A 13,504-nucleotide genomic window follows, 5' to 3' on the forward strand; every position below is an offset into this window, starting at 1 on the left:
CTAGCCCAGCATTCTATCAGATCATTGGTTGGTCTGTACCTCTACTCCATATTCCAGCCTTTGCTCCGTATCCCTCAATAGCCTTACTCAAAAAATCTGTTAATCTCAGTCTTGAATTTTTCAATTGACCCTGAGCATCCACAGCCTTTTGGGGGCAGGGAGTTCCAGATTTCCAGTACCCTTTGTGTTTTTCAAGACTTCAGATCAAGATTATTCGCCCAATTTAAATGTGGGTGGTTTAAGTGGTGGGGACTGTATCGAGGGATATGGATCAAAGGAGGGTAAATGGAGTTGAGATGGAGATCAGCCATGATCTGATAGAATGGTGGAACAACAATAGTAATAACTTGTATTTATATAGCGCCTTTAACGTAGTAAAACGTCCCAAGACGCTTCACAGGAGTATTATCAAACAGAATTTGACACCGAGCAACATAAGGAGATATTAGGACAAGTGACCAAAAGCTTGGTCAAAAAGGTAAGTTTTAAGGAGGATCTTAAAGGAGGAAAGAGAGGTAGAGAGGTTTAGGGAGGGAGTTCCAGAGCTTGGGGCCCAGGCAGCTGAAGGCACGGCCACCGATGGTTGAGCGATTATAATCAGGGATACTCAAGGGGGCAGAATTAAAGGAGTGCAGACATCTCGGGGGGTTGTGGGGCTGGAGGAGATTACAGAGATAGGGAGGGGCGAGGGCCATGGAGGGATTTGTAAATAAGGATGACAATTTTAAAATCGATGAGTTGCTTAACCGGGAGCCAATGTAGATCAGTGAGCACAGGGGTGATGGGTGAGCGGGACTCGGTGCGAGTTAGGACACGGGCAGCCAAGTTTTGGATCACCTCTAGTTTACGTCGGGTAGAAAGTGGGAGGCCCAGCCAGGAGTGTGTTGGAATGGTCGAGTCTATAGGTAACAAACAGCCTCAGTGTGTCAAGGTTAGACGGAGAAACTGACTCGGATTGTCACTTCTACTTGGTATGCAGTGCCCCTTGCTGGAAAATAGACACACTGAGGATAGTTCCACTCCTACTATACATGTTGTTAAAGTGTCTGTTCTCTTAAAAATGCACTTCATTTAATTCTAATCGGGTCCAAGGATGCATTTATAGCCAGACCTAATTATACCGAGCATGTAGATGCTCTGCCTACACTCTCAATATATGTAAAATTTAACAGGCTGGAGCGAATGTGTACTCGTGTCATGAGCTCTCTCCGCAACACAGAGTCCAATTGCAGCCAAGCAGTATTGAGTAAGGTACTGCCAGTTGCAAATGGATGCTGTATCTAACGATTTGAGACGTGTCGAAAGTAAAAACTTATTTGCACGATCTGTAACTTATGCAATGTGTATCTTTTTCAATGGGGTTGTTCTTTAAGCCATTGGTGCCATTAATGCTAGTTTCACAATCTATTGATACTTTACCATGTTTGTAAATGGGGAAACCGAAATGTGACCAAGGATGCTATGCACCTTGTTACGGGTACGGGGCCCAGAAGAGGCGAGGGCCCAGGGGCAGCACGGGCCCAGCCCACACTGTGATGTGTGTGTGCACACTAGGTCCGTGCAGCAGAGCTGGTCTCCAGTCGTCCTGGGTAATCCTTGCCACTGGATAGAAACATAGAAACATAGAAAATAGGTGCAGGAGTAGGCCATTCGGCCCTTCGAGCCTGCACCACCATTCAATAAGATCATGGCTGATCATTCACCTCAGTACCCCTTTCCTGCTTTCACTCCATACCCCTTGATCCCTTTCGCCGTAAGGGCCATATCTAACTCCCTCTTGAATATATCCAATGAACTGGCATCAACAGTAGGGAATTCCACAGGTTAACAACTCTCTGAGTGAAGACGTTTCTCCTCATCTCGGTCCTAAATGGCTTACCCCTTATCCTTAGACTATGTCCCTGGTTGTGGACATCCCAACATCAGGAACATTCTTCCTGCATCTAATCTGTCCAGTCTCGTCAGAATTTTATATGTTTCTATAAAATCCCCTCTCATCTTTCTAAACGCCAGTGAATACAGGCCCAGTTGATCCAGTCTCTCCTCATATGTCAGTCCTGCCATCCCCGGAATCAGTCTGGTGAACCTTCGCTGCACAACCCTCAATAGCAAGAACATCCTTTCTCAGATTAGGAGACCAAAACTGAACACACTATTCCAGGTGAGGCCTCACCAAGGCCCTGTACAACGGCAGTAAGACCTCCCTGCTCCTATACTCAAATCCCCTCACTATGAAGGCCAACATACTATTTGCCTTCTTCACCGCCTGCTGTACCTGCATGCCCACTTTCAATGACTGATGAACCATGACACCCAGGTCTCGCTGCACCTCCCCTTTTCCTAATCTGTCACCATTCAGATAATATTCTGCCTTCGTGTTTTTGCCACCAAAGTGGATAACCTCACATTTATCCACATTATACTGCATCTGCCATGCATTTGCCCACTCACCTAACCTGTCCAAGTCACAATGCAGCCTCTTAGCATCCTCCTCACAGATCACACCGCCATCCAGCTTAGTGTCATCTGCAAACTTGAAGATATTGCACTCAATTCCTTCATCTAAATCATTGATGTATATTGTAAATAGCTGGAGACCCAACACTGAGCCCTGCGGCACCCCACTAGTCACTGCCTGCCATTCTGAAAAGGTCCCGTTAATCCCGACTCTCTGCTTCCTGTTTGCCAAACAGTTCTCTATCCACGTCAGTACATTACCCCCAATACAATGTGCTTTCATTTTGTACACCAATCTCCTGTGGGGATCTTGTCAAAAGCCTTTTGAAAATCCAAATACACCACATTCACTGGTTCTCCCTTGTCCACTCTACTAGTTACTTCCTCAAAACATTCCAGAAGATTTGTCAAGCATGATTTCCCTTTCATAAATCCATGCTGACTTGGACCGATCCTGTCACTGCTTTCCAAATGCGCTGCTATTTAATCTTTAATAATTGATTCCAACATATTCCCCACTACTGATGTCAGGCTAACCAGTCTATAATTACCTGTTTTCTCTCTCCCTCCTTTTTTAAAAAGTGATGTTACATTAGCTACCCTCCAGTCCATAGGAACTGATCCAGAGTCGATAGACTGTTGGAAAATGATCACCAATGCATCCACTATTTCTAGAGCCACTTTCTTAAGTACTCTGGGATGCAGACTATCAAGCCCCGGGGATTTATCAGCCTTCAATTTCCCTAACACAATTTCCCGCTGAATAAGGATATCCTTCAGTTCCTCCTTCTCAGGAAACTCTCGGTCCCCTAGTATTTCAGGAAGATTATTTGTGTCTTCCTTCGTGAAGACAGAACCAAAATATTTGTTCAACTGGCCTGCCATTTCTTTGTTCCGCATTATAAATTCACCTGAATCTGACTGCAAGGGACCTACGTTTGTCTTCTCTAATCTATTCCTCTTCACATATCTATAGAAGGATAAAGGCCTAGCTCTGTCAAGCCCGTGTGGTGGCTGATGTGCAACAGTCACCACATGTTGAAAAAATCCATGCACAGGCATCTTCCACCCCCTCAATTGGAGTTTAGGACTGGAACATCGGGTTCTTCATTGAAACATCTGTGAACTCATATGGAAGCAAGTTGTAAAGTCCTTACACAATACCACAAATCCACACGAGGCACATTCTATGGACCAGGTCACTCCATGACCTGAGCTTTTATTCACAGGACCAAGAAGTGATGACCCTGCGTGGGACCTCCCTTTATATACCTGGGTGACCAGGTGAGGAGTGTCTCCCACAAGTTCACCCCCTGTGGTCAAGATGGGCATTTCTTATGTATATACAGTATTGCAGTGTTGTTACATAAAGGTTACATACATGACACAAGTCATTCTCGTTCGAGAGACAGCCTATGATGGTGAGCGGGGCTTGGCTGTGATGCCTCCTATGGTTAAATATCCTGCCACCACTTAATGTTTAGGATGGCTTTTTGAGGAACCAGAAAGGAAGAACTTGCACTTATACAGCACCTGTTCACAACCTCAGGATGTCCCAAATCGTTTAACAGCCAATGAAGTACTTTTTGAAGTGTAGTCACTGTTGCATTGTGGGAAACGCAGCGGCCAAAATGCACACAGCAAGCTCCCACAAACAGCAATGCTATACTGACCAGATAATCTGCCTTTATTATGTTGATTGAGGGATAAATATTGGCCAGGACACCGGGGATAACTCCCCTGCTCTTCTTCGAATAGTGCGGTGGGAATTTTACATCCACCTGAGAGAGCAGACAGGGCCTCGGTTTAAGGTCTCACCTGAAAGACAGCCCTTCCGACAGTGCGGTGCTCCCTTAGTACTGCCCCTCCGACAGTGCGGCACTCCCTCAGTACTGACCCTCCGACAGTGCGGCGCTCCCTCAGTACAGCCCCTCCGACAGTGCGGCACTCCCTCAGTACTGCTCCTCCGACAGTGCGGCACTCCCTCAGTACTGCCCCTCTGACAGTGCGGCGCTCCCTCAGTACTGCCCCTCTGACAGGGCGGCACTCCCTCAGTACTGACCCTCCGACAGTGCGGCGCTCCCTCAGTACAGCCCCTCCGACAGTGCGGCACTCCCTCAGTACTGACCCTCAGACAGTGCGGCGCTCCCTCAGTACTGCCCCTCCGACAGTGCAGCGCTCCCTCAGTACTGCCCCTCCGACAGTGCGGCGCTCCCTCAGTACTGACCCTCCGACAGTGCAGCACTCCCTCAGTACTGCCCCTCAGACAGTGCAGCACTCCCTCACCATCATAGACAGTCCCTCGAAGCGAGGATGACTTGCTTCCACGCCAAAAAGGGATGAGTTCTCAGGTGTTTCAATGACGGACCTAATATTCCAGATCCCGAACTACATCGTGAAAGATGCCTGTGCGTGGGTTTTTTTAATGTATGGTGGCCGTTGCACACCAGCCACCACACGAGCGCGACAGAGCGAGGTCTTGGTCCAGTGGCAAGGATGAACTGGACACCAGCTCTGCTGCACGGACCGAGCGTACATATATCGCAGTGTGGGCTGGGCCCATGCTGCCCCTTCGCCTCTTCTGGGCCCCAGACTCACGTCTCTCCTGGGCCCCAGTCACTTCCATTTACAAACTCTCGCCGCTCCTTCACCCCTCCTGCTGTACCTGCCCGCACTGCAATCAGCGACCTGGCTTCCCAGCCCTCGCCCTCCTGCAGCAGCATACGCTGCTCCCTGCAGTGGTATACCGCCGCACGCTGCTCCCTGCAGTGGTATACCGCCGCACGCTGCTCCCTGCAGTGGTATACCGCCGCACGCTGCTCCCTGCAGTGGTATACCGCCGCACGCTGCTCCCTGCAGTGGTATACCGCCACACGCTGCTCCCTCCAGTGGTATACCACTATACGCTGCTCCCTGCAGTGGTATACCACCACACGCTGCTCCCTGCAGTGGTATACCACCACACGCTGCTCCCTGCAGTGGTATACCATCATACGCTGCTCCCTGCAGTGGTATACCACTATACGTTGCTCCCTGCAATGGTATACCGCCGCACGCTGCTCCCTGCAGTGGTATACCGCCACACGTTGCTCCCTCCAGTGGTATACCGCCACACGTTGCTCCCTCCAGTGGTATACCGCCACACGTTGCTCCCTGCAGTGGTATATCGCCACATGCTGCTCCCTGCAGTGGTATACCACCACGCGCTGCTCCCTGCAGTGGTATACCACTATACGCTGCTCCCTGCAGTGGTATACCGCCACACGCTGCTCCCTGCAGTGTTATACCGCCACACGCTGCTCCCTGCAGTGGTATACCATCATACGCTACTCCCTGCAGTGGTATACCATCATACGCTGCTCCCTGCAGTGGTATACCGCCGCACGCTGCTCCCTGCAGTGGTATACCGCCGCACGCTGCTCCCTCCAGTGGTATACCACCGCACGCTGCTCCCTGCAGTGGTATATCGCCACTATACGCTGCTCCCTCCAGTGGTATACCACCGCACGCTGCTCCCTGCAGTGGTATACCGCCACACGTTGCTCCCTCCAGTGGTATACCGCCGCACGCTGCTCCCTGCAGTGGTATACCGCCACACGTTGCTCCCTCCAGTGGTATACCGCCGCACGCTGCTCCCTGCAGTGGTATACCGCCACACGTTGCTCCCTCCAGTGGTATACCGCCGCACGCTGCTCCCTGCAGTGGTATATCGCCACTATACGCTGCTCCCTGCAGTGGTATACCGCCACACACTGCTCCCTGCAGTGGTATACCGCCACACGCTGCTCCCTGCAGTGGTATACCACCACATGCTGCTCCCTGCAGTGGTATACCACCACACGCTGCTCCCTGCAGTGGTATACCATCATACGCTGCTCCCTGCAGTGGTATACCATCATACGCTGCTCCCTGCAGTGGTATACCGCCGCACGCTGCTCCCTGCAGTGGTATACCGCCGCACGCTGCTCCCTGCAGTGGTATACTGTGCGCGCTGCTCCCTGCAGTGGTATACCACCACACGCTGCTCCCTGCAGTGGTATACTGTGCGCGCTGCTCCCTGCAGTGGTATGTCACCGTACGCTGCTCCCTCCAATGGCCCCGGCCTGCTGATGGTCTCGCAGACCGGGACCACGCCGATTTCCGGGCCGGGCCGCCCTCAGCACTGCCCTGGAGTGTCAGCCTGGGTTTTGTGCTCAAGTCTCAGGAGTGGGACTTGAACCCAGCACCTTCTGAGCCAGAGGTGAGAGTGCCACCCACTGAGTCACAGTCAGCACATAAGGAGGGCTGACAGAGGAATGCTTACATTCGTATACCATAGATTGATACTGCACACCCCAGAGGTGAAAGGGCAGGGGTTAACCCATTGAATCACCCAAGCAATGAGAGTTTTGATTATCACAGAATCACAGAAACCCACGGCACAGCAGGAGGCCATTCGGCCCATCGTGCCTGCGCCGGCTCTGTGAAAAAGCAGTCGTGCTCAGTCCCACAGCCTCGCTTATTGTCCGTAACGCTGCGTGACTTTACTTCACAGGTAACATGACTGAGGAGGAGAAGCATCTCAGCCGGGCCATGATGTCATACTGGGCTAATTTTGCCTGGAGTGGGTAAGATTTAAACCTCTTAAAGGCATTTGCCTTTTTTATCAAGGCACCTTGATAATAGGAAATGACTGCTGATACTTATACAAAGGACCTCAACTTTCCTATTGCCGGGTGAACCAGAAAGAAAGACTTGCATTTGTATAGCGCCTTTCACAATCTCAGGACGTCCCAAAGCGTTTCACAGCCAATCAACAGTTGGTGCAATGACTATGTACTGCCCCTAGGTGTTTTTAGCATTCTGTGTAAATATACAGCATACAATAAATCCAGTAGCGACATCTAATGGCATAACATCAATACTACGCCACATAGAATCATAGAACGGTTACAGCACAGGAGGCCATTGGGCCCATCGAGCCAGTGCCGGCTCTCTGCAAGAGCACTTCAGCCAGTCCCCCTCCCTCGCCCTTTCTCCATAGCCCTGCAAAACATTTTCCTTCAGCTACTTATCCAACTCCCTTTTGAAAGCCGCGATTGAGTCTGCCTCCCCCACCCTCTCAGGCAGCGCATTCCAGATCCTAACCACTCGCTGCGTAAAAATGTTTTCCCTCATGTCGCCTTTGGTTCTTCTGCCAATCGCCTTAAATCTGTGTCCTCTGGTTCTCGACCCTTCCACCAATGGGAACAGTCTCTCTCGATCTACTCTGTCCAGACCCCTCAAGATTTTGAACACCTCGATCAAATCTCCTCTCAACCTTCTCTGCTCCAAGGAGAACAACCCCAGCTTCTCCAGTCTATCCCCGTAACTGAAGTCCCTCATCCCTGGAACCATTCTCATCAATCCCCCCTGCTCCCTCTCTAAGGGCTGGATTTTTGGGTTTTGGAGTTTTTGGGCAAAAACGTAAGCGATACGTGAAAATTGCTGTTTCCGCTGGGTTGCTAATTTTCGGCCAAACTTTCGGCCTTTGGGGTCTGTGACCACACCAACTTTAGTGCGGGGTCGTTTGTGCTGTGAGAGAGGCCTTGGGAGGGGACAAACATTCAAAAAAACATTACCAAGACCCTTAACGAACAAATCGCTGCAAAAAAATAAAAAAATAAAAAGTTTAACTTACCTTTTTTGCAGATTTTCTAACTTATTGTGTTCTATTGTGTCCTATTGTGTTCCTAACACAGATGAGACTGCACACAGGGAGGTTAAAGTAACAGTGACCTCAGTCTTTAATAAGACACTCCAGAGTGAGGAACAGGCCTTAGGGGCCGGCTTATATACAGTGCTCCCAAGGGATACTGGGATCCCTTGGGACTTCAGGGGATGCGCTCCCTGGTGGCGGAACATGGGAGTGCATGCTTTACAGATACACAACACGTCCGATCACCGTTGCAAACAACGAGCCGAGGATCGCGCCCAGGTCAAAACGCGGCAAAAACCCAGTCGCAAACCACTCAAAATCCCGCTCAGAGGCCTTCACATCCTTCCTAAAGTGCAGAGCCCAGACTTGGACACAATACTCCAGTTCAGGCCGAAGCAGTGTTTTATCCAGGTTCATCATCATTTCTGCGCTTTTGTACTCTATGCCTCTATTTATGAAGCCCAGGATCCCGTAAGCTTTTTTAACGGCTATCTCAACCTGCCCTGCCACCTTCAATAATTTGTGCACACATACCCCTAGATCTCTCTGTTCATGTTCCCTCTTTCGTTTATATTTTCCTCTCTTCATTCTTTCCACCAAAATATATCACTTCAAACTTTCCTAAATTAAATTCATTTTTTCTTAATTTCAGTTTTTAAAAATAATTTCATTGCACTCCTGACTTATATTAACAGGATGGCCCATTTGGATGCCTTTGCTCTGGTATCCAGGTACAACATCAACTAAAGGTTGAACGCCTGTTCCACAATCTAATGCTTCTCAAAGTATGACACGCTGTATTCCAGTAGAAATATCTGTAAAACACGCCTTCCCACCATCTGTATTATGAGCTTTCTGAAGCACGCTGACGCGTTACCGAGAGTTCAGAAACGGTCAATGAAGACCATTCTGTGAATGGCAGCTCCATGTTATGAAGAGCAGATTTCAGAGTGGGACATTGGAGCGAAGAGTAGGGCGGGGCTCACTCTCAGGGTCTTTAACATGTTGATAGGGTTCAGAGGCTGTTGATCAAAGCAGGGTGGTTGAACCGAGACTGGGAGTACAGACGGAGCAGTATGCATGGTCACAATGAACAAAACTCGACTGGGAGCTGAGATTAGAAGAAATTTTTTCTGTACTGGGGCATCAGCATGGAGCAGCCTCAGAGAAAACAAGTGTCCATGGGCTGAGGGAGGGCATTAAATGGGTGGGTAGGGTCTGTGACAGGGGAGAGTGTACATGGGCTGTGGCAGATTAAATGGGTGGGTAGAGTCTGTGATAGGGGAGAGTGTACATGCGCTGTGGCAGATTAAATGGGTGGGTAGGGTCTGTGACAGGGGAGAGTGTACATGGGCTGTGGGAGATTAAATGGGTGGGTAGAGTCTGTGATAGGGGAGAGTGTACATGCGCTGTGGCAGATTAAATGGGTGGGTAGGGTCTGTGATAGGGGAAAGTGTCCATGGGTTGTGGGAGATTAAATGGGTGGGTAGGGTCTGTGATAGGGGAGAGTGTACATGGGCTGTGGGAGATTAAATGGGTGGGTAGAGTCTGTGATAGGGGAGAGTGTACATGGGCTGTGGGAGATTAAATGGGTGGGTAGGGTCTGTGATAGGGGAAAGTGTCCATGGGCTGTGGGAGATTAAATGGGTGGGTAGGGTCTGTGATAGGGGAAAGTGTCCTTGGGCTGTGGGAGGAGAATGCTGATTGGCCAGATAACCATTTGCCTTCCACTTGTAATGTTCTAATGAAAGCCGTTACAATCTTTTCCTTGCAGGAATCCCAACGGAAATGACTTACCCGTGTGGCCGATGAGTGGTGACGGTGAAGAATACATGAAATTCAACCTGACCCTGCAAATCGGCAAGAGGTTAAAGCAGGACAAGCTCAAATTCTGGTCTAACAAACCGCCGAGAAAAGTCGCAAAAGTATTAATCTAATTAGAAGCTCATTCCAATTCAATTCTGTGATTGACACGTTGAGAAACGTTTTAATTTGTGGACGGGAGAGCAAACATAGATATGTTCAATCGCACATACACACACGCACACACACACACATACATACACGCACTCTCACACATACATACTCTCACACACACACACTCCTACAGGTTCTCACTCAAGTTTCCAATTTGACATATCTTTCTCACACATTAATTAGTTTGAGGAACACTGCCCGTCCTGCTAGAACTCACGGGGAAAATGGAACAAGAGAAGTTTTGCCAAACACAGGTTTGAATTGGACACAACTGACAAGTAATTCGAAATTAACCGCAAATTCGGGGATTGTTATATTGTCGAACTAGCTGAGATGAACAAACTCATCACAGACTATGGATCAAACATCCAGCTATACGAGTACTGAACATATAAAAGCAAATAAAATATAGAATATTAGGATGAAGGGTGTGAAAAGAGATTTTATTTAACTGTTCCTAGGTTTGGACACAATGAGGTTGAAATCACACTACAATACGAATAAAGCCACAAGCCTGTTTATTTAAAATAATGGACAGAGGGGCTTCACAAAGACATGTTTACATGATCATTAGTAATATCACATAGCATAGCTTCAGCCTGTACAACCCATACCTAAGCTGTAATTACCCACCATCATCATCACCCAAACTGTATCAGCGGAATGTTCAACTAAGAACATCAGCAGTCTCCACCACTGCCTCAGCTCATCTGCTGTTGAAGCCCTCATCCATGCCTTTGTTACCTCTAGACTTGGCTATTCCAATGCTCTCCTGGCCGGCCTTACATTCAACCCTACATAAAGTAGAGGTGATCCAAAACTCGGCTGCCCCTGTCCTAACTCGCACCAAGTCATGATCACCTACATTGGCTCCTGGTCCGGCAACACCTCGATTTTAAAATCCTCATCCTTGTTTTCAAACTCCTCCATGGCCTCGCCCTTCCCTATCTCTGTAACCCCCTCCAGCCCCCCAAGATGTCTGCGCTCCTCCAATTCTGCCCTCTTGAGCATCACTGATTAGAATCACTCCACCATCGTTGGCCGTGCCTTCAGCTGCCGAGACTCTAAGCCCTGGAATTCCCTCCCTAAATCTCCCCGCCTTTCCTCATTTAAGACACTGCTTAAAATCTGCCTCTTTAACCAACCTTTTTGGTCACCTGCCCTAACATCTCCTTATGTAACTCGGTGTCAAACTTTGTTTGATAATCGCTCCTGTGAAGCGCCTTGTGATGTTTTATTACATTTAAAGGTGCAAATTGTTGCTGTTTTTTGGCAGAGGCCTAAAACAGACGGTATTGGATCGGCTCGACTGTCCTTTCCATGGACGATCGGGCAGAATCACCTGTTTTATGCTTCCCACAATAGTTTGAAAGTTCCCCTCCCTGGATACCCACCCCTCAGACGCCCAATGTGAGTGGTACGGGCACTCACTCACACACTACATTTCATGCCATGTCAATCAGACATTGTACAATTTGCAGTGTGACTGCAGGAATACAGGGACAAAACCCTGGGGCCTCCCACAGCTTGGCTTAATGCAAGGAGGATGTTTCCTCTGGCTGGGGAGTCGAGAACCAGGAATCACAGTCTCCGGATACGGGGTCGGCCATTTAGGACTGAGATGAGGAGAAATTTCTTCACTCAGAGGGTGGTGAATCTTTGGAATTCTCTCCCCCCCAGAGGGCTGTGGAGGCTCCGTCTTTGAGTATATTCAAGGCTGAGATCGATAGATTTTTGGATATTAAGGGGATCGAGGGATTATGGGGACAGTGCAGGAAAGGGTTTTTTTTTTTAATTTTTCGTTGCCAATCTTTCCAATTCTTTGTCAAATCACAAACGCCAGAGGTCACCTTGCACACATCAAGGATCACTCTGCGCCAATGCTCTTAGCCAAAAGGCCGAGAGCCACTGCACCGTTCCTGGAAGTACTGCAATACCAGATTCGTGCCATGGAGGTGGATGGGTCAGGCCCCCCACACACCTCCGTGGAGGTGGATGGGTCAATCCACCCCACCCACCTCCTAGTGTTGAGGTAGAAGATCAACCATGATCTCGTTGAAACTCTTTTAGAGTCTACCTGCAAAAACATAAAACATTAAACCGTGCCACCCGACCTGGGTGACACACCAGACATTTACAAGGCCCTTTTTTCCTTTTTTTTTGTGTTTTTCATTTTTTTGGGGGTTTTTTTTTGGGGCGCTAGAATCACATTTTTCCAGTGCCCCCTATAAAAGGGAAGGGGACACTAAAAGTACCGGCAATTAAAACAAATTAAATTTTAAAACGTAAAATCAAATTAAAATTTGGTTGCCGGGCGTGATGATGCACTCCAGTCCCTCCGGTGCCCACCTCTCGCGGAAGGCCGCGAGCGTACCGGTGGACACCGCGTGCTCCATCTCCAAGGACACCCTGGACCGGATGTAAGAGCGGAAGAGAGGCAGGCAGTCAGGTTGAACGACCCCCTCGACCGCCCGCTGCCTGGACCGGCTGATGGCACCCTTGGCCGTGCCCAGGAGCAGTCCTACGAGGAGGCCCTCGGACCTACCCGCTCCCCTCTGCACAGGGTGCCCAAAGATCAGGAGAGTGGGACTGAAATGCAGCCAGAATTTCAGGAGCAGCCCCTTCAAATAATGGAACAGGGGCTGCAACCTTGTGCACTCACTAAAAACATGGAACACGGACTCCTCCAGACCGCAGAAATTGCAGGCGGCCTGGGAGTCCGTGAACCGGCTTAAAAATTTGTTGCACGGCACTGCTCCGTGCACCGCTCCGTGCACCACCCTCCAGGCCAAGTCCCCGATGAATAGTGGGAGGACCCCTGCGTAGAGTGCCCTCCATCGGGGACCCCCGCCTCCTCCGGACGGCAAGATGGTACGCCATGGCGTGTCCGGACGGCAGGCGAGGATGGCAAAGTTGAAAGTGTGCAGGAGTGTTCGAGCAGGGTCGAAGGGCCTGCCCCTAATTGTTATATAATGGAGAGGCTGACTGCAGTTCATTGGCTGGGAGGCAATGTTGGGTTGTGACAATTGGTGCAAATTGCTTGCAAGAGTTTCAGGGTCTACATAAACATTCGACATTTATTTTTTTTGAATGTAAAACTATGCAGACAGTCATTGCAAAAAATAACCCCTGCAAACATTAAATAAATAAATGTGCGAGACTTGCAGGAAACGAGTGAGTGAGTGAGTGAGCGCGGCGGGATTGGCGCAGACTGGGTCTTTGTGCAGCCAGGGACGCCGGGCGGGATGAGCTGGGCGGCCCGGCCCGTGTTGCTGGGCCTCCGAGACGCGGCGATCGAGGGACGGAGCGGCTGCACTTGGGCCACCAGCAAAGTGGGAGCGAGCCCGGTGAGGAGCGGCTGCGGGAGGCCGGGGATCGGGGGCCGAGGCCGCA

The 13,504-nt window shown here is 49.7% G+C and overlaps 1 protein-coding gene across 1 annotated transcript in view; it reads left to right on the top strand.

Annotated features, from left to right (window-relative positions):
• LOC139278229 (cocaine esterase-like) overlaps positions 1-10,071 on the top strand; it is a 93,763-nt gene extending 83,692 nt beyond the window's left edge. The window contains exons 12-13 of the mRNA XM_070896872.1: positions 6,992-7,064; positions 9,909-10,071. Of these exons, the coding sequence (XP_070752973.1) occupies positions 6,992-7,064; positions 9,909-10,071 (236 nt within the window). The remainder of the gene's footprint in view (positions 1-6,991; positions 7,065-9,908) is intronic.
• The last annotated feature ends 3,433 nt before the right edge of the window (positions 10,072-13,504 follow it).

This window comes from Pristiophorus japonicus, chromosome 13 (assembly GCF_044704955.1).
Source record: "Pristiophorus japonicus isolate sPriJap1 chromosome 13, sPriJap1.hap1, whole genome shotgun sequence".
Lineage (NCBI taxonomy): Eukaryota > Metazoa > Chordata > Chondrichthyes > Pristiophoridae > Pristiophorus > Pristiophorus japonicus.